Raw genomic sequence first — 22,311 nt, forward strand, 5'->3', positions numbered from 1 at the left:
AGCCCTTCGAGCCTGCCCCGCCATTCAATAAGATCATGGCTGATCTGTCGTGGCTCAGTTCCACTTTCCCGCCCTCTCCCCATAACCCTTAATCCCCTCTCTTATCAAGAACCCATCAACCCGCTTCTTAAAAATATTTAGCGAGGCAGCCTCCACCACTTCAACGGGCAGAGAATTCCAGAGATTCACCACCCTTTGAGTGAAGAAGTTCCTCCTCAACTCCGTTCTAAACCGCCTCCCCTTTATCTTGAGGCTGTGCCCCCTAGTCCTACTGTCTTTTTTGAGCGGGAAGAGTCTCTCCACCTCTATCCTATCCATCCCATTCATCATCTTATACGTCTCAATGAGATCTCCCCTCATTCTTCTAAACTCTAACGAGTACAAGCCTAGTTTATTCAGCCTCTCCTCATACCTCAATCCCCTCAACTCCGGTATCAGCCTAGTAAACCTCCTCTGCACTCCCTCCAGGGCCAAAATATCCTTGCGCAGGTGCGGCGCCCAAAACTGCACACAGTACTCCAGCTGCGGCCTCACTAATGCCCTATACAGCTGCAGCAAGACCTCCCTACTTTTATATTCATACTATATTATATACTTTTATATGATTGACAACATTATGGGATATTAAAGAACTCAATATATTAATCTTTCCAGTAGAACATTTCTATTTAGCTTCACTTTCGCATTGTTTAATTATATGCTTGAAGGTGTTTATCCGCATTTTATTGCTCCAGACTTTCTCTATTACATTATCTAATGTAATCATAAATTAGAAGCGATATTACCGACAGCTACTTTAACCGGAGAATTGCTGAAGCACCCACAATAAATGTATTTTAGAAGGAAGCAGTTTCATCAATGTGTCTAATCATGTAGGGATATACAAATACCTGGTATCTCAGAATTTCTGAGACGGTTAACCAAATAAGGTACAAGGCTAACACGTTTTCATGCTCAATCCGTCTTTCACTTGACACTGTGGGGCAGTTTTTTACTGGAAATTGGAACAATGGACTGAAAAAAAGTTAAGTGCTATTCAAATTAAAAACAGAAAATGATAGAAAAATTCAGCAGGCCCAGCAGCATCTGTGGACAGAAAAACATTATACGGATTCGAACGTGGAGGAGATTCTCTGCACCTTCTGAGGTGTGTTTTGCAGTGATGGAGGTGGCCTACTGTCGGCCAGCCCATCGCTATCAATGGGTTTTCCCATTGAATCCAGCCCCGCAGCACAGGAAAAACCCGTATCGCCATCAGTAGGATCGGAAGATCCAGCCACCAAGAAGGGCCAGAAAATTCCAGCCATTCCGGAGGCACAGCCAGACCTGTTGAGCTTTTCTAGCATTTTCTGCTTTTAATTCCAGATTTCCAGCATTATTTTGCTTTTGTTTTAGGTACTGTTCAATCTATCTTTATCATAATCTCTATTCATAAAAAATCTCTTAATTTAAAAAAAATGGTGTTCTAAATTTATTAAATGATGCTGACAACTTGTTTTGGTGAATTTCCTTAGTTGTGTACTGTTATTTTATTGAATAGACTGGACCTGGAATTAAATGAATATCAAAATGCAATGTTGAAAGAAGAATTAGTGGAAAAATTACAAATAGAGTTTGTAAACATTGGCTATGCAATATCTCTAGAAGGGAGCAGTCGGCAATATGTTACTGCTAGATATAGCTAGCATTTGTGTAAAAATATTAACAGCACATGAGTATTTATTTTCAATCCAATTCCTTTAATTAGCTGCATCATTATCAGTGAACCAAAACTTTGATACTTGTGAAGTACATTGATTTTAATTTTCTTACGCTATTTGTGCAGGACAAATGTCATTCATGTGTGATGTGAATAGAAAAAATGTGCAAATTCAGAGCAGATTCTTCGCTATACTTTGAGCAGCAATCTATTTTCCTTTTCTGATGTTGCATAAGCTCAAATAGTTCAGTTTAATCTTTAGGTTGGCTTGAATATATTTCTTTAAAATAGGAAACTTAAGCATGACGCCCTCGGGGATACCACAAATGATTTAGTTGATGCTATAAAGGAGAAACATGAACAATCTTAACTCTTGGATGCTCCCTTAATAAATGTGTGGCTTATAATGCATCAGAAAGGGATTACACGAAAGGAAGAAGGTGACAAGGGATGTTTTTCCATAGTAATACTATCCTCTTTATCTTTTCTGGTGCACTGGTGGAATCCAAGGTGGTAATTTTAACACTCAAAAATGGATTGGTTGGTTCGCGTGCAACGTCCAAATATTACAAAGCTGAAACTTGTCCCCAAACACCCGCAACCCTTTTATTTCTGGTTTTAATAGAGGAGGGAAGGACGGTAGGCTTCTGAGCTGCTTCCAGGAGACGGACACTTTATTAAAATGTTAGAATGAGGTTGTGGATCTCAGATTAATTTCATGCTGATCAGCCGGGTCTCATGGGCCTCAGGAAACCTAACTCCTAAAGGGATTTGAGAACTGAGCAGTCTAAAAGTCTTTCAAGTGCCTTTCCACCTACCTGCTGAATATAGTTAACCTGCTTCCACACACCCTGCACCATCTGTGACTGGATAGCCGACTGACCTTTTCAAACTCCCCTCACCAATGCCTCAGATCTCCCTTCATTGGCCCTTCCAATTTTGCTGACCCTTCAGAAATCCCAACCCCCATTTCCACAAACTCACTGGCATTTTCCTCATAACTTTGAGCTTCCCCTAAACCTTACATGCTTCTCCATGGCCCTTCAGATTTCCACCCCTTCTCCAAACCCTCCCAATCCCCACTTTCCAATGTCTCCAATCGCAACCCTTCCATTCTCCCATCTTTCCAGAGCCTCCAATCTCTTTGCTGACCCTACCCTTCCTTCTCCCCTTCAGTCTACTCTCCTTTCCCCAGCATTTTGCCATTCCCAATGTTTCCAGCCTCCCAAAATCTCTCAGCCTCTGACATTGCCGACCTTTTAATGTATGCAGACCCCCGGTCAATACTCAGGCTGAAACTTAGGATCACTTCCTTCCTTTTCTCTATTCTGCAAGCATCCCATAACTATGTCAGTTTATTACTTTGATACCATATCACCATATCACCACAACAGGCACTGTTACTGAAAGCTGGATTTCCCATTCCCTATCTGTTTGATTGAAGAGGTGGGAGGGGAAGTAAAATCTATCACATAGCCTACCCACCACCTACCCACCTCCCCAACCTATATGAAATTTTAGAGGAGGCATTCGATAACCCTTAGGCTAATTAAGACCCTTAGTGGCTGATTAATGGTCACTTGAAGGCCTTATCCTGCCTCTTCTACCAATTTATCTGCAACAGGGGGAGGTCTGTGGCAAGCAGATAGTCCACCTGATTTGGCTGTGTGGGCTGGTGTCAGGCAGGGAGAGGTGGGACCTGCTTTGCCAGTTCCCTGGGCCTATCCCAGGCACCCCTCCCCACTGATTGCACTTCATTTCTGACCTTCTTTCTTGGTTTCTCAAACCCAGCCCCCTCCCTCCTTCAGTGTTGGGATCGCAATTGTTTGCGATTTACACAGATGATTTGGAGTTGGGGACCAAGTGCAGTGTGTCAAAATTCGCAGATGGCACTCAGATGGGTGGCAGAGCAAAGTGTGCAGACGGCACTGGAAGTCTGCAAAGGAATATAGATAATCTAAATGATTGAGCAAGTGTCTGGCAGATGGAGTACAATATTGGTAAATGTGAGGTCATCCATTTTGGTAGGAATAACTCAAAAAGGATTATTATTTAAATGGTAAAAAAACTGTAGCATGCTGCTGTGCAGAGGGACCTGGGTGTCCTTGTGCAGGAATCTCAAGGAGTTGGTTTACAGGTGCAGCAGATAATTAAGAAGGCAAATTGAATTTTGTCCTTCATTGCTAGAGGAATGGAGTTTTAAAGCAATGAGGTTATGTTGTAGCTGTATAAGGCACTGGTGAGGCCACACCTGGAGTACTGTGTACACTGTTGGTCTGCTTACTTGAGAAAAGATATACTGGCACTAGAGGGGGTGCAGAGGAGATTCACTAGGTTGATTCCAGAATTGAGAGGGTTGGCTTATGAGGGGAGACTGAGTAGACTGGGGCTATACTCAATGGAATTCAGAAGAATGAGGGGAGATCTTATAGAAACATGTGAGATTATGAAGGGAATAGATAAGATAGAAGCAGGGAAGTTGATTCCACTGGTGGGTGAAACTAGAACTAGGGGACATTGCCTTAAAATAAGGGGAAGCAGATTTAGGACTGAGTTAAGGAGGAACTTCTTCACCCAAAGGGTTGTGAATTTGTGGAATTCCCTGCCCAGTGAAGCAGTTGAGGCTACCTCATTGGATGTTTTTAAGGCAAGGATAGATAAATTTTTGAACAGTAAAGGAATTAAGGGTTATGGTGAGCGGGTGGATAAGTGGAGCTGAGTCCACAAAAAGATCAGCCATAATCTTATTGAATGGTGGAGCAGGCTCGAAGGGCCAGATGGCCTACTCCTGCTCCTAGTCCTTATGTTCTTATGTAAATTAAGAACCAGGAATAATGCAGAGTCTCATAAGTCGAAGTATTATATTTTACCAAACAGAGTGCAAGAACAGGTTGGTATGCTACAGAGAATTCTCTATAGCAAATATAGCTTCTATTCTCTATATATTCTTTCTTCAGAGAATAATTTTGTTTGTGTTAAGATGTAGTTTCAAACATATCTCAATGGAAAAGTGCTGAGGATTTTTAATTCAATTTTAACGGGAATTGAATCATAGGAATTGCTGGACAGAACACTGAATAAAATCCAATAGTTTGCCTTTTAGTATCCAAATACAATGATAATGGAGTTGTTGTTGAATCATCATAATAAACCTCAATTAGTCTACAACAGACACAAAAGTGAAATGAGGAAATCTCCAGTGTTGGAGAACTTTGCAAGCTACAGTGCTAAAATCACTTTTTTGCCCAAGCACCTATGCAAGACATATCTGTCTCAATCACGCAGGCACTGCATCCCAACATGTTATTTCATGATAGAAAGCATTTGGCTGAAGAAATACGGATTGTTTCCATTGTCTCCATCAATGGGCCAAATGGCCTCCTTCTGCACTGTGGGGTTCTATGATTCTATGAGAAGTCTGTTCGAAAGACAGGCCACCCGCTCACTGCAATATCAGGAGGAATGTTACCTCAACACCCATCCCTGTACCACCCCCCCCCCCCCCCGCCTCCTCTCCAAGAATGGGTGAATTGAGGCCAGAGGATCGTCAAGTAAGTTATTTTTGCATTTAACTGAGCTGTGCTTTGATGTCTGTGGGTTGCCTGCTTGCTGCAGTCAGGACCTTAATTTGTTCATGCAAGTGGGTGTTTATTGCAGAAATTAGCATCCATAGATGTTAAAGAGGCCTTTTAGCATTGAATTTTACTTAGCTTTAAACTTAACACTGGATGGAATTTTACGGCCCCACTCAACCAGAAACGGTAAAATCCTGCCCGAGGTCAACAGACCTTCCCATGCTCTTCCCTTCACCTGCTTCAATTCCCATGGTGGGCGGAACGGTCAAACTCTGGCCAACATCTCTAGCACAAGCTTCCCGTAACTTGGAAAACTCAGCAGAACAAAGGCAAGAAAGTCCCTTACCCAGCAGTTAAGTGTCTTTCCGAAATTGCTTATGGGCCAGAAGGAACATGAAGTGTTTCACCATGATCCCTCAAGGAAACCTGCATTCAACCCTATGCTCCGTTTCCCCACAATCTGATCGCCACTATTTCACAATCTCCCCTTTGACCTTACTCCCACAATCTCCCCCTCAACCTTCTTCCCACAATCTCCCCTTTAACCTTCCTCCCCCGATCTCCACCTCAACCTTCCTCCCACAATCTTCCCCTCAATTTCCTCCCACAATCTCCCCCTCAACCTTCCTCCCACAAAGTCCCTGACTCTCCTTTCTGCTCCCTGACTGCATAGCTAACCAGACTTTCAATGTGACTGATTGCTGGCCAGCAAATAGGGTAAAAAAATCTTTGGTCCCTGCTGTTAAATTCTACTCAATATCCCAGTTTCTGGGTTGTTTCTATCACTGACCCAATGCTATTACCTTCCATCTTCCTTGTAAATATCAAGGCCACAGCATCCACTAATTTGTTTTGAATTTGCCCCTCTTCAAATGCAAGCTAGAGGTCCTGTGATCCAGTGGCAGCATCCCTATCTCAGAGATAGAAGCTATGGGTTGAAATCCCACCCCAGGACTTGGTAGCCATGGAAGGTGCATTCATAACACAGCTAGTCCTTCCAACATATCAATAGCAGGTAGTAAGGATGGGGGAACTTCTGGTCAGCCAGGTTTGATGCAGTATACGCCTATAGCAACAGGCTAGCGACCATTTCTAGGGAACAACATCACTATGGAAACAGATGAAAGTCTGCCTTGTATACCACTAGGTGTGGGAAGTGCAACAACAAATTCAAGCTGGCTCCTCTGGTTCTAATGATCTGGACAATGCCATTTAGTTTCTCATACATACCACTGAAGCATTCTCAGGGACTGTGGCTTGATAAGGAATGTTCAGAAAAATAGGATTCATGTCAGGGACATCCTTAACATTAATAAATGCGAATACAGAGGTTGTTTTAATGATAAAGTTTCCTTGATAGCTTCCACCATGATCCTATAAAACAAATAGTAAATCATTTGTAACTCAAATAATTAGAATAATAAAAAAAGACGTTTCAGTAGAATTAATTAAACCTTACTGAAGCTTCAATCTGCAACTGATAAAATGTGCTTTTCTCTGTGTAATTTAGTGTGCCATTCAAAATAACATTTCCATCCATTTGAATTCCAAAGAGGTAAGGGGCATCTGGCAAGATCTGTAAGAGGGGAAGGGATAGAGTTTATTCAACAATTTAGAGAATAGCAAATGATTTATGAGTCATTGCTACATGACTCATACAACAAGTGAAACCAGTCATGTAACACAACTGCAGCAAGATCACAAGTCTCAAGTTGGCACAGCATGGTGTTATGTTTACATAATGGCTAAAGAACTGGTGTTGAAAATTGTTATTAAGACAAAAAAAATTTGTAAGGGGCAGTAAGCATGTTACCAAAGGCTCCTTATTTAATGCTAGCCGTTGGATCACAGAATGAAATTGGGATTGAGTGAGAGAGTCCATTGCTCAATAGTGATGCCACATGGTGCGCAGATGTTGGTATGTTCACAGCTTTGTCCTTCAATTTAGGTGTTTCTTCTGGTCTGCAACTATCAGTCATTGGTGGGTTAAAAAATGTCAGCTATTGAATGGTGATTTTTACAGTCAACTAAGTGAGTGATGTTTGCGCTCGAGTATTTTCCACTCATAGAACATAGAACATTACAGCACAGAGCGGGCCCTTCAGCCCACGATGTTGTGCCGACCAGTTAAAAAACAAAGACCGTCTAACCTAAACCAAACCCTTTCCATCCATAAACCTATCCACGGATCTCTTAAACGCCCCCAAACTAGGCGCATTTACAACTGCAGCAGGCAGGGCATTCCAATCCCTCACCATCCTCTGGGTAAAGAACCTACCCCTGACATCCGTCCTGTAACTACCACCCCTTAATTTAAAGCTATGCCCCCTCGTGCTAGCTTTCTCCATCCGAGGAAAAAGGCCATCACTGTCCACCCTATCTAAACCTCTAATCATCTTATATGTTTCAATAAGGCCCCCTCGTAGCCGCCTTCTTTCTAACGAAAACAACCTCAAATCCCTCAGTCTCTCCTCATAGGACCTCCCCTCCATACCAGGCAACATCCTGGTAAACCTCCTCTGCACCCTCTCCAAAGCCTCCACATCCTTCCTATAATGTGGGGACCAGAACCGCACACAATACTCCAAGTGCGGCCGCACCAGAGTTTTGTACAGTTGCAACATGACGCTGCGGCTCCTAAATTCAATCCCCCTACCAATAAACGCCAAGACACCGTATGCCTTCCTAACAACCCTATCTACTTGATTCCAAACTTTCAGGGATCTATGTACACATACACCTAGATCCCTCTGTTCATCCACACTATTCAGAGTCCTACCGTTAGCCCTATACTCTACACATCCGTTATTCCTGCCAAAGTGAATTACCTCACACTTTTCCACATTAAACTCCATCCTCCACCTCTCGGCCCAGCTCTGCAACTTGTCCAAGTCTCCCTGTAGACTAAGACACCCTTCCTCACTATCTACTCGTCAGGGTATTTTCCATCTAATCTGATATTCTGAATTCAGGTATAACATGCAGAGGAAATGTGCAATGTTTATTGATTTGGAATCTTTTCACAAACTCAATGAAGAAATATTATTGGCCGTGCAATGGGATGACCCTATTTTTCCCTCCAGCTCTTTTTCAACTCAAAAGCCAAATTTTCATTTTGGTTGCAGATGGGGCAGTTCTTCCAAAAAATAAAATTGGACCAGGTGGAGTAGTAGTTCACTTAACAATGCTGGGGAGGGGAATTATAGTCCCTGGTGCATTTCTTATTTTCTGGGTTCCTTTTCTGAGTGCAGTCTTGCCTCACTGGTTTTCCCAGTAGAATGCATTCAATTGGTCTTAGCAACTTCAAAGGAAGATAACGTGGAAGTTTCAAAAGAAGCTTTCAGCAGTACAGTCAGACCTACAGATCTTCTCATTTTCATCTATGAAATGAGATGCATTGCCAGACAAGCTTTTACAGACCAATCAGCCCGAGGGAGAGAGGAACAGATAGCACCATACAAAGCCTGAAGGAAACTGCTCGGCAAGCAAATCACCAAATCTCAAACAACAAGTGGAAGAACTTGTATGTTTCCAATGTGGGAGAGACAAAGGCTATGATTAGAGGAGTACTGCGCAGGTGTGTCGGTCCACCTTGTTGTCTAACGTAGGGCATGCACATGGTGGGTCGTGCATGGGCTGCTCTTGAATGTTTCGAGGGTGGCCTAGTACTTTGCGTCGTTGTGTGTGCTTAAAACTGGACCAGCTGATGGGCACCACAACAGCTCAGTGACTATCACTGCTAGCTGTGCAGATACATGGATTTAGACCAGTGTCTGTGGGAGTTTGTGCATTCTCCCTGTGGTTGCATTTCCTCCGGGTGCTCCGGTTTCCTCCCACACCCCAAAGATGTGCTCTTAGGCTGATTGATGGAACAAATTGTCCCTGAACTATTCTCCCCTGAGTCTGGTTTCCAATGGGGGTACCATACGCATACACACGGATCTAGGTAGGTGTAGGAAAATGCTTTGTTAAGATGGCAGCGCGGGCTCGTTGGGCCAAAGGGCCTGTTTCCCGTGCTGGGTTGTTCTTTGTTCTTTGTTCTTTGAGTAGCTCCATCTTTCCCGCCTGATGCTCCTCCTATTACTGCTCTGCTATCAGTTCCTGCTCTCAGCAACTGACAGTTTAACTGGCAGTCATTTTTTTTTGAAAGAACCTTGCAATTGCTGAGTGAGAAAGGCCTTCACGCAGCTTTGTGGTTGACTAGTTTGAAAAAAATTAGAACTGTCAGTTTCACTGCAGTGTCTACACTTCAAGAATAGTTCATTGGCTGCAAAGTGTTTTGGGATGACCTTTGGTTGTGAAGACTACTTAAACTGCATGATATCTTTTCCGCTCTAGAAGAAGTAGACTTTCTATGTCTGGGTGCATGATAGTATTCAATATAATTATTTCTTACAAGGTATGTGACTGGATTCTATTTTATCAGTAATCACATACGGAAGATCCCTAAGGGACAAAGTTGATTAACTGATAAACATTTGGTCCTCCATGAGAAATGCTGAAAACCTTAGTATCTCTGTATGATACAACTTTTAAAAGACAAAAGGACAAAGACTTACTGGTTCTGAATTGTATCTGTGTTTTCTTGATCAGAAAGCCTGAAAACTCTGCTGATTGCTACTTCTCATGACAATATATTTTTAATATCTGCTCTATAACATAACTATATCACAATATAAGCAATAGATACCTCATAAAGGCGCCAAGATAAAGTGGGATAATATGTAAGTAGACAAATACGACAAAACCAAAGTCAGTGGAAAGACCAGTTTAAAACAGGTTACCGATTCACTATGAGCCCATTATGCAGTTCTGGCAATTTCACTCCATAAAGCCAATAGCGACATGATAACAGAATTGCAGCATGATTCCAATACCCTCTACTTACATAATAAAAATCAAATCAGATCTGGCGTAGTTTCTCACATTGCACACAATAATACTTACTTCCACAATCTTATACTGTACTGCTCCAGCAGGGCCTTGATCTCTATCCACTGCTTTAACAGTAAATAATGTTGTACCTTTAGTTTCGTTCTGTCCAACAAAATTATGGAAAATTAATTATGAAATGGCATAATCATTCAGATACTTAGGTCACATTATTGCTTTAGCCTTTTCATAACAAAGAATTCAATTATTTTTCAATGCTCTAAAGTCTTAAGACTATGTCTTAATTCTAACAATTGCATTTCAAAACCCAATACATAGTTGATCTGATGACTGTAGTAGTTCAGAAAGTGAGTGCTTGTTGCTGGGAGTGCAATATCTAATGGAGATACTCTTTGAAAGGAATTGGTGTTCATCTGTCTCATACCAAGCACACAAAGCTAAATTGTCTGCATAATGGAAAAGTGAACCAACTCTGTGCTGGCTGTGTTACTTATGAGCGTACAAAATTGACAAGCAAGAAAAGACAAGTTGCTCCATCAAACCTGCCCGACACCATGAGTTTTTTGCGAAGTAACCCTGCTAAGGAGTCTCAGCAGATGCAAACGCCAGTGTCATATTTACTTTGTGACATGACTACACTTACGTCATCCAGTTTATGCTAGCCACCCACAGCCCTTCTCCAAATACAACGAAAGTAGCATTGCAATCTGATTATAATCATGTTCCAACTGGAATAGACAGCATTTGATCTGTTCATTCATTATCTGTAGTGTCTAGTAGTTTGAGGTTGCCATGCACCAAATAGAAATATAAATGAGATCAGTGCTTTTGTTGATTTATCTCCTAAACTGGATATCAAGTTGGTGAAATGGCATTTGCTAAAGCAATACTTGATTGGATTGTGTGGGTGGACAAAGCCTCACAAGCCATGTTATGATGGTACACATCCACTATTCAGCATAGCTGACAAAGCAGTTTGTCTTTTATTATTTTTCTATTTGGAAAGCCATAAGGAAGATATTCTATAATTAAGTGAAATTTACTGAATAGACTTTAAGCTGCTGTTTAATCTTTAATTTAACACAACTAATTCACAGTTTATAGACTAACACACTTTGATACAACTGGAGGAACAGCACCTCATCTTCTGCTTAGGCATGTTACAGCCCTCCGGACTCAGTATTAAGTTCAATGTTAGACTTTCTCATCCATCTTGACCCCTTTTTTTCATCCCAAACATGTTTGTCACAAAACAACCCCACCCCACCCTCTCTGACACTTGTCCTTTAGTTTTGCTTTCACTGGGCACTGGGTCTTTGTTCTCCCATCAATATATTCTGCTATTTTACCCTGAAGCCACTATCAGCACCTTCTCCAGTCCTTCACACTGCCATTAACACTTCCTCTGCCCCATGCCCTACAAATCTTTGTTCCAATCTCTTCTAACTCCCATCTATCACTGATTTTACAGTTTCAGATGCTCTATCCTCTCTTATATAATTTATAATCCATCGTGGATTATGGACAACATGGTGGCACAGTGGTTATCGCAGCTGCGTCTCAGTGCCAGGGACCTGCATTCAATTCCTGACTTGGGTCTCTGTCTGTGTGGAGTCTGCATGTTCTCTCTTTTCTGTGTGGGTTTCCCCCAAGTGCTCCAGTTTCCTCCCACAGTCTGAAAGGCATACTGGTTAAGTGCATTGGTGATGCTAAATTCTGTGTGTGTGTTCCCCAGTATAGCAACTGGGGGGATTTTCACAGTAACTTCATTGCAGTGTTAATGTAAGCCTACTTGTGACACTAATAAATAAACTTTAAAACATTTCTCCCCCTGTTCACTTCTCAAGAAGAGTAACACGAGCTCAAAACATTAACTCTGTTTCTCTCTCCACAGATGCTGCCAGACCTGCTGAGCTTTTCCAGCACTTATTTAATTTCAGCTTTCCAGTATCTGCAAAATTTTGCTTTTAGTTTGATAGAATGTTTAGTTATCCAACATTAGGAACAGGAGCAGGGTGTTCAGCCTTTTGAGCCTGCTTCAGCATTCAATTAGATCATGGTGTATCCATACCTCAACTCCACTTTCCTGCCTTTGCTCCATATCTTTCATATCCTTACCTAGCGCTGATGATTTCCTTCACATCTTTTTAACAGCAAAAGATGAAGATGAGTAAGCTTGGGTCAATGTAACAAGTTAATCAGAGTAACAGATGTTCTTTGGACAACCTATCTCACCAGATATTGTACATATATAAAAAAGTCACATTTCAGTTCATGTGGAGTAAGGAATCATCCACTGGAATGGCACTTGGTAACTCGTATCAGAAATACCTGAGTAAATTCTAAAAATATGGCAATGCCTCCCAATGTACAAATATCCTTATTTTCCACTCTGACAGTCATCGACCCTGAGGTTTCTTGGAGTAAGGTTTGCCAATGTATTAACTCTTACCAAGTTGTGCTATATCATGGACAGTTAAATAATACTGAAAATGGATTGAAACACCCATATTGATTCCATTGCATCAACGTGCGCTGGATTGAAACAAACTCACAAAGCTAAAAGAACAGTGTTACTGGCTTCTTACAGGACACAGTATTCTAAATGTTTCATGATAAAAACTGAAAGTGACTCACCTCATAGACAGATACTGTATAGGAAGTATTTAGAAATACTGGTGCATTATCATTGGCATCTTCAAGAACGATTGTTTGTTGCTGGAGATCAAAACAAGAAATTTTGTTTTTAACTGCTAAACACCCAACTAGTAAAAAGAAAGAAATGTAGCTCCAATTTTAACTCAATGGGACCAGTGAAAAGAAAATGTATAACAGGTGTCTGATCTGGCGGCACGGTTGCACAGTGGAGCACTGCTGCCTCATTGCGCCAGGGACCTGGGTTCAATTCCCTTCTTGGGTCAGTGTCTGTGGAGTTTGCATATTCTCCCCATGTCTACGTGAGTTTCTTCCGGGCGCTCCAGTTTCCTCCCATAGTCTAAAGATGTGCAAGTTAGGTAGATTGGCTATGTGAAATTGCCCCTTAGTGTAGGGCTGGGTGGGATTGTGGTCAGTGCAAACTTGATGGGCCAAATGACCTCCTCCTGTACTGTAGGGAAGCTATGAGTCTATGATTCTATGATCTGAACCCACACCTTCCTGACAGGCATGCTTGATTAAATTTGAAGTCTTTCAATCTCCTGAGAGTTGAACACCATTCATTTTCTAGAGAATGTGCTACAGACTTCTAAGTCACAACACAAGGATTCCTTGGGAATTGCCCAGGAACTGTGATCTCCCAACTGACAATTCATCTACTTCTGGAATCCTCCAGGAATGTCTCCAACTCTGAATTGGAGTCAAAGACTTTAGAGGTTTTTGATGTACTTACCTGAATGGTTACTGGGAAATATTAGACAAGAAAACATAATATCTATCTCCTGGGTACCAATTCAACTGACACCCACCTCCCCATCGACACCCCTCTGATCCCACCCCAACTACCTACCCTACCCTCTGATTCCCTCAACCCTACTCCCCAATCTCCCTGACCCCCTGACCCTCTGACCCCCTTGACTCTCTGATTCCTCCTAGATTTTCCAACGTCCACACAACCTTTCAACTTTCCCCGGAACCTCTGACTCCATCCTGACCTTCCAACTCCCCAAAATCCTCCTATTCCCTCCTGATGATCCAACTCCCTCAACTCTACCTGTCCTGACCTCACTAACTTACCCACCTTGCCACCTACCAACCTGCAACATGCCAAACCTCTCACTCTTCCACCTTACCTACCCTGCCACCTACCAAAGTACTCACTTACCCCTCTCACATTCATTCACTAACAGACTGAAAAGCTAATGTCCCAAAGCTTTCCACTGTGTTACCAAATGAAGACTTGCCAAAACATGACAGCTATTAAAAAAGTGGCAATGCTTGGCTTACCCTGATGACTATGAAGAAGTCTGAGAGCAAGTCTGTTCCGCGTATCTGAAGATGCCTGGTTCAGATGCCCAGGCCAGAAATGCAGTCTTAATGTAAGAAAATAATGTACTTTCATCTTAATGTACTTCCATCTTAATGTAAGAGAATAGGAATGGAATGGCAATCCAATGTTGATTGCCACTGCCTGGAAGATTCGGCCAGTACTCTATAATTGAAGATAACTGGCTATCTCATTCCAAATCCTACTCCATATCTTTTGATGAAATTTAATCACAAGCCATTTTTGTACCTGTATTTGAGTATTGTCATGGTTTCTAAAGCACACATCGTCTCATTTTTTCAAGTTTCCAGGTAAGCTGCTGCCCTCAAGAGCCAGAGGCCAGCCTTTCCCAAAATATTTGCTGCTGCCAAACTGTCTCTCTTGGAAATTGTACATTGCAGCAAATTTAAATTGTGGCTTTGATATATTTAAAAGTATGCACAGTTCAGTAGTCAGTGCAATCACAACACCAATTTCATGAACCAACTCGCTTGACCAGAACCTACATGTGAGTAATGCTAATCCACTGTCCAAAACCTTCCTCCAATGGCTGTGAGGGATCATCCATTTTAGAAACTGAAAAAAATAAAGTTTGCTCTGGATTCTTCAGACAAAATCACCCAAATCAGCACAAAAGACCAGTGAGTTTTAAACATAAGTCACATTAGGCATAGATTGGGTTTCTGTGATCTTTATGGTTTAAAAAAATCCTTTTTGTTCCTACTTCTTATCATGCTGTGATCTCATTCCTAACCCTGGTCTATTTACCATACTCTCTCAGTTCAATTTTCCACAACATTTAAACATTTTTATTATTAAATGTAACAAAACTCACCAAAGAAATATTATTTAATCCATCGCTAACGTGAAGGGTAACTTGCAATGTTGATTCAGCCTGGTGTTAAACAAAGAAGAGGACAATTTAGCTCTAGCACAAAAAATTACTTGTAGCACATTTTATTCATAAAAATAAAAATGACAAACTGTCTTGACAAACCTCCTGTACTAACATATGGCTGAACTGACAATTTTTTAAGATTAAGCTGAACCTGAAGCAATTTGCAAGTGATATTTATGGTTTTAATCAGACTGTCAGGCTAATTAAGTCTTCTTGCATATGAAAAAGAGCTGACCCTTCACTGGTCCAGAGGGTAATACCTTCCTTCACATGCTCTCCCAACTGATTCAGAAGGTCAAGATTACCACAATGTTTGATTTTAGACCTTATTATAACGGTATTAGACCTCATCAGTGAATACCCATGAGAGATTTTCCCCTGGTGGTGTTGCAGTGGCTCTCAGCTAAGTGGGTGCAGGTCCAGGGTCAGAGCTAGCATCCAGGTCAGTTCATGGAGAGTTCCAGGATCTGTAAGTCTGAGAATTGCAAAGCCAGGCATGGGGACCTAGGGATTGTTGAACATGGAGATGCCTACCAAGCAGATAGATGGCAGAGTGCAGTGAAGGAGGTAGGGGGGGGTGAGGTTGGTGAGGAGAGTGTTACTGTGAGATTGCCATTGGTGTTGAGGTGTACATAGGTATATACAGTGCTTGATTAGGAAGGTGCTACTCTGTCTCTACTCCCCTGCCCTTTGGTGCTATAGGGAGGAAGCCAGGATTTACCAGGTGCCTCCCCATATTGTGAGAGACCTGTGTACTACTGGTAGACTGTCACAGGTGACAGACAGATGGCATAAATTGGCACTTAAGTGGTTCAATTGGCTTCTAGGGTGTGAAAGCCATCTGCTACATTGACCTTAACATCAATGTGTCCAATTTTAGGACTGGTGGGAACTCTGGTTAATATTCCATTCCCTATCTCAGAAGCACTGGGATCAATGATCATTCTGCACCAGCAAACTAACTGTGTTTAATTAATTCACCACCCATCTTTTGAGAATGATCAGTTGGATCCTGTGAGAATTCTCCCCCTGTGGACTCTCAGTGTTCTAGATTTAATTAATTTCTGAAGCCTTGCTTCCATTTTATATAACTCTACACGAGGGCCATTGAGCAACAAGCGGCAAGTATACAAATGACCCAAGTCCTCTCTAAGTCCATTGAAATGTATCCTAAAGGTAAATCATTACACCAAACCACTGCTCAGAGCTGGAATCAGAGTTCTTGTGCTTTATAATGGCAATCAAACTTCATTTCTACTAAATTACCTCACGGTCCAATGCCCGTGCAACAATGACAATGTTCTTCTTTAATTTGAAAAAATTAGAATTCGGTCCAGTCATTGAATAGGTTAATTCATCGTTATCTTCGTCCCATGCTATAATCTTATATGCTTCTGTACCTGAAAAGTGATAAAATTATATAATTAATCATTACTTCCTTTTACTCAAAATAGATATTCTTACATTGATCCAAATATTATATATCCCAGAATCACAGACTCCCTACAGTACAGAAAGAGGCCATTCAGCCCATTGAGCCTGCACCGACAACAACCTCATCCAGGTCCTATCCTTATAATCCTAGGTATTTTCCCTGCTAACCCCCTGACGCTAAGGGCCAATTTAGCATGGCCAATCCACCTAATCTGCACATGTGGGAGAAAACAGGTGCACCCGAAGGAAACCCACGCAGGCAGGAGGAGGACATGCAAACTCCATTCAGATAGTCACCCAAGGCTGGAGTTGAACCCAGGACCCTGGCACTATGAGGCAGCAGTGTTAACCACTGTGCCTCCAGGCCATTCAAATTTACATATATTGTTTTGATTCAGCCTCAACAAGAAGAAACAAGGACAGGCGTTTTTGGTGACTAGATGGGAGCATACCTGAACCAAAAACCTGTAAAATTGTGTGAGAAGGATTTGGCCACATGTCCTGACGTTGTCACGCTCTTGAACAACATTCCAGTCAGCAGACATGCACGACAGGTGGAAGCTTGTCCATCGGCAATCAAGCAGACAACTTAGCTCATTAAGGGACTAAGTGATGCAATTTTACCTGCCACATCAGTTATCATGGTTGGCAGGCAGGCCAATTGGCCAGGCAGCCTTAAACCTTTCAGCTGGAACCTGAGCCTGGGCGGAATGAGCTGTCTGGGCCGAAATAAAATTAACTAATGGGTCTGGGAATGGGGGGCTGTGAGTGATTGTGCCTCCTGGACATTGGAGGCATTGCCTTAGCATCAAAATTTATTTTTCACAGATCAGCAGCTCCCTGGCGTAGCTTCACAACGGTTGTGTCCCTGACTAGAGCACATTGGGAATGCCCGCCTGCAGTCTCCCTTTTCCCTGGTGGAGCTCGACCTTTCACAGAGCACAGTTTACACTGAACAGCTGTTGATCGCCAGCCAGCATGAAACTGCATTCCGGGGTCAACCACAAAGGCACGTTATGCCCAACGAGCAAAAAGTTCAGGCCAAGGTACAAATATAAACACGGAACATGGACATAGACATAGAAATGTAGGGTGGACCTTTCCCCCAAGGAATGTCTGTTGGGCCACCTGATAATCCTGATGGATAACCCTCTCTGTTTTGAGCACCATGCTTCGTTAACAAATGCTCTCAGGAAAGCAAGGCTTAGGGCTAAAATTTTACAGGGCTGCAAAGCTGGTAGGCAGGAGCGGGACTGAATAATTAGTGGAAGGGTATGGCATGTCCATCACTGGCTTGCTGTAAGGAACTTTGCCAGCAATGAGGGAAGGTGGCTGTCTTCCACTGAGGAAAATTGACACCCTTAAATGGACAACTGATGTTTAAGTAAGGCCTCTTCCCGAAGCTGCTGAAATTTTGCTGGCAGTGGGTGGGCCCTCTGCGATGTAGGGGCACTGCCAGAGAAACACTTCCTGCCTCTCTGCAGGCTAATGCTGGGGGTGATTTTCTCTTCATTGAGCCTTCTACGGATGCCTGGAGAAATTCCTGGAGGTAGGACGCTACAATGTTGGCATTTACAGATGGTCAATTTGGTGTTAGTGGTTGCAGGAGCCTCCAGCATTTCTGGCTGGAACAGGTAATGTTCAAGTTTCTGGAGTCTCTTCCCATCTAGCTTGGCTGGCAGAGTCCAGGAACTCCAGTGAAGTGATCAACTACATCTGAGTCACTAGTTTCCACATATAGTTGAAGGAGGGAAGCAAATTCCTCCTCATGGCAAGGGTTATACACTGGGCGATATCCTACGGCTTGGGTTTGGTGGCAGATGGCCTCTTTCTGCACTGTAGGGTTCTATGGGTTTAAGACTGATAGAACATAAACCTCAGAAACAAATTACCTACCAATTAACTACCATTATATATGTGATAGTAGTTTGAATACCCGCCTTCCCCTCTCCACCCCATGTGGTTCATATGCGTTTTCCAGTTGCACTGATAGCACATCCGTGTACTCTGATAGCACATTGCATTGATGGAAATTTACTTGTCCAGCTCCCATCAGAGCTATATCATTTCTAGTGGGGAAAATTAAACTGCAGTACGTGATCTGTGTACTGCTGCAGAACATTAACACCACAGATAATGCAGCACCATCCACAGCAAATCTACACAAACGAACTGTAGTGTTTAATTATGACACAGTAGATTTTGTGAATTAATAAAGTGTGCTTTTAATAACTAATGGACCTTGGGGTAAAGTAGAAAATTTAAGGAATTCACAGCATCATAATTTTGTTCACCTAATTACCAGCCCTGCAGTGAGATTTGGTTTGTTTTACCAATGTGGAAGAATGCACCAGCAGATCTTTTTTTGGAAATCTCTCAAACAGCTATTAAGCCCAGTTGAGTGGCATGCATCATCGCTTGAACAAAAAATATTTTCAGTCCCCCTTCGGCACTTTCCTTGTTTTCCTCATAATAGGAGAAAGGAAGAGAAATTCTTTCTGCATAGATAGCTCTCTGCTAGATAACAAGAATTACTATGGGAACCTAATTTCTCTTCATTGCTAAAGTCATATCTTCCAAACACTTACACAGTTGGTCAGCTACCAGAGCAGAAAAATATTTACTTAAAAGAAAAGCCAACAAAGAAACTGTGCGCAAAACCCTAACACCTAAGTAGATGTGACCGACAAATGTCTCTGTGTGAAATAAAATTATGAGTCAGTAGATTTCACAAGGGAAAGAAAGCCTCCTCCAGACTTTCTGACTAATAGGTTCAAGGTGTAGAGATGTATTGTTCCCCTGTTGATGGGTTGGAGGTGGAGTATGAATTGAGCCACCCATGTGGATCAACAGTTAACCTTCTACCTTTCCTTCCTGGAAATCTGATTAGCAAAGCAGGGAAAACTCACAGCAGTAATACTGCTACTAATAGGCACACTGCTACTGAGAAAGGAGGGAAATTCAGTCCTGGTGTACCTTTGAAGAGCCAGTCAAAGGGATTCAACCATTTTCGAATTGCATAGAATGCCAGATGTTTCAAGGAGAAGCAGCAGTAATTGCTCCAAGATTTTCAGGTATATCTGTGGAGGTACTGCTAGTTAAAATCAAAATTAGCAGGAAGAGATTCTTGAGCACCAACAGCAGGAACCAGAGACACCATTAGAGAGTTGTTCAGGCTGTTTCAAAGGAGGTGGTGGAATTAGTGATGGGGATCTCCACTGCCATAAGAAATGCCACATAGCGCAAGATTAGAGTCAATAACATCTGAAGGATAGATAAGGTAAGTCAAGGCATTCTTTTTGATCAGATGTTCTATTATTATGCTGAGGTCACTGAATTTCTCACCAATTGTCCTCTTTTTCTATCAAAGAACAAAGAACAACACGACACAGGAAACAGGCCCTTCGGCCCAATAAGCCTGCACCGCCATTTTAACATTCAGTGACCGCCTCATTCCAATCCCTCTTCTACCCATGACTTTTGCCTACGCCTCTTGGACTCCACAAAAAAGGTGTGCAAATTTAGAGAATTTTATGCGTGCCAGATTGATGGTGGTCTAAGTTAGGGACAATTTGTTAACACCAATCAGCCTAAAAGCACGTTTTTGGGGCATGGGAGGAAACCAGAGCATCCGGAGAAAACCCACACAAGCACGGGGAGAATGTACAAACTCCCACAGACACCGACCCAAGTCGGAGATCCAACCCAGGTCCATGTATCTGCACAGCAAACAGTGATAGTCACTGAGCTGTCGTGTTGCCCATCAGCTGGTCCAGTTTAAGCGTACACTAATGATGTGAAGCACTAGGCAACTCTCGAAGCAACATCCAAGAGCAGCCCTCACACGACCCATCATGTTTATGCCCCTTGTTGGCCAACAAGGCGGACCGAATCACCTGTGGATGTTAAAAAAAATACATCAATAAACATACACAACTTATACAGACATTCACGGATGATCCCCAGAAGCTCAAACGTAAGACAGGTGAGCCATAAAATATGTTGGACGGTCCACAGGAATCTATTGATTCCCAGGAAAGTCCTGAGGCTCTTGATCCTTATTTAGAACAGTCTTTTGTATCCCTCCATCTCTAGTCTGCTCATGTGCCTATCTAGGTAAGCCTTAAACAACTCTAGCGTGCCTGTCTCACCACCCTACTTGGCAGTGCATTCCAGGCTCCCACAACCCTCTGTGTGAAAAACCTCCCTCTAACATCTGAATTACACCTCTCCCCTCTCACCCTAAGCCCCTCATGATTTTTGTATCCAACCGGGGAAAAAGCTTCCCACTGTTCACTCTATCTATACCCTTCATAATCTTATACACCTCTATTAGATCTGCCCTCATTCTCCATCTTTCCAGGGACAACGGCCCCAGTTTGCCCAATCTCTCCTCATAGCTCAGTCCTTCCATACCAGGCAGCATCCTGGTAAACCCCCTCTGCACTCTCTCCAGGGTCTCCACATCCTTCCAGTAGTACGGCGACCAGAACTGGATGCAGTACTCCAAATGCGGTCTAACCAATGTTCTATACAACTGTAACATTAGACGCCAGCTTTTATACTCTATACCCCTTGCCATAAAGGCAAGCATACCATAAGCCTTCTTCGCCACCTTCTCCACCTGTACTGCCACCTTCAAGGACTTGTGTACTTGCATACCTAGGTTCCTCTGCGTTTCTATGCTCTTAATAGCCCTATCATTTATCGTATAACTCCCCCCAACATTATTTCTTCCAAAATGCATCACCTCGCATTTATCTGGATTAAATTCCATCTGCCATTTCTCTGCCCAATATACCAGCCTACCTATCTCCTGCGGTATTGTCTGACACTGCTCGTCACTATCAGCAAGTCCAGCCATCTTCGTGTCATCTGCAAACTTGCTGATCACACCAGTTACTCCCTCTTCCAAATCATTTATATATATTGTACATAGCAAAGGTCCCAGTGCTGAGCCCTGCGGCACACCACTAGTTACAGACCTCCAGCTAGAAAAGGACCCTTCCACTACAACTCTCTGTCTCCTGTTACCAAGCCAGTTCTCAATCCATCTAGACACCTGTCCTTGTATCCCATGAGTCTTAACCTTTTTTACCAACCTACCATGAGGGGCTTTGTCAAACGCCTTACTGAAATCCATATAGACATCCATGGCTCGTTCTACGTCAACGGTTTTTGTCACCTCCTCAAAAAATTCTACCAGATTCGTAAGGCACAACTTCCCATTTACAAATCCATGCTGCCTGTCACTAATCAGATTGCCGTGTTCTAAATGTGTATACATCCTATCCCTAAGAATCCTCTCCAACTACTTCCCTACCACTGACTTCAAGCTCACCGGCCTATAATTACCCAGGTTATCCCTACTACCCTTTTTAAACAACGGTACCACGTTCGCTATCCTCCAGTCCTCTGGAACCTCACCTGTGTCCAAAGAAGAGACAAAGATTTGTGCCAGAGGCCCAGCAATTTCATCTCTCATCTCCCTAAGCAGCCTAGGATAAATGCCATCAGGCCCTGGAGATTTATCAGTTTTAATATTACCTAAAAACCCTAACACTTGCTCCCTCGTAATGGATATTTTCTCCAACGGGTCCACAACTCCCTCCAAGACACTTCCAGACAACAAGTCCCTCTCCTTCATGAATACTGACGCAAAGTATTCATTCAGGATCTCCACCATTCCCTCGGGCTTTAAACATAGTTCCCCTCCTTTGTCCCTAAGAGGACCAATTTTTTCTCTAACCACCCATTTTTTCCTAACATATGAGTGAAATGCCTTTGGATTTTCCTTAATCTTGTCTGCCAAGACCATTTCGTGCCCCCT

At 42.6% G+C, this 22,311-nt stretch overlaps 1 protein-coding gene across 1 annotated transcript in view; it reads right to left on the minus strand.

Annotated features, from left to right (window-relative positions):
• The window catches only part of cdhr2 (cadherin related family member 2), a 129,284-nt gene that overhangs the window by 61,275 nt on the left and 45,698 nt on the right, over nucleotides 1–22,311 (minus strand). Inside the window, exons 4-9 of the mRNA XM_080201582.1 lie at nucleotides 16,314–16,447; nucleotides 14,985–15,044; nucleotides 12,805–12,885; nucleotides 10,222–10,311; nucleotides 6,734–6,850; nucleotides 6,505–6,648 (exon numbers count right to left, since the gene is read on the minus strand). Of these exons, the coding sequence (XP_080057708.1) occupies nucleotides 6,505–6,648; nucleotides 6,734–6,850; nucleotides 10,222–10,311; nucleotides 12,805–12,885; nucleotides 14,985–15,044; nucleotides 16,314–16,447 (626 nt within the window). The remainder of the gene's footprint in view (nucleotides 1–6,504; nucleotides 6,649–6,733; nucleotides 6,851–10,221; nucleotides 10,312–12,804; nucleotides 12,886–14,984; nucleotides 15,045–16,313; nucleotides 16,448–22,311) is intronic.

This window comes from Carcharhinus amblyrhynchos, chromosome 13 (genome assembly GCF_965287045.1).
Source record: "Carcharhinus amblyrhynchos chromosome 13, sCarAmb.v2.hapA, whole genome shotgun sequence".
In the NCBI taxonomy this organism is placed as follows: domain Eukaryota; kingdom Metazoa; phylum Chordata; class Chondrichthyes; order Carcharhiniformes; family Carcharhinidae; genus Carcharhinus; species Carcharhinus amblyrhynchos.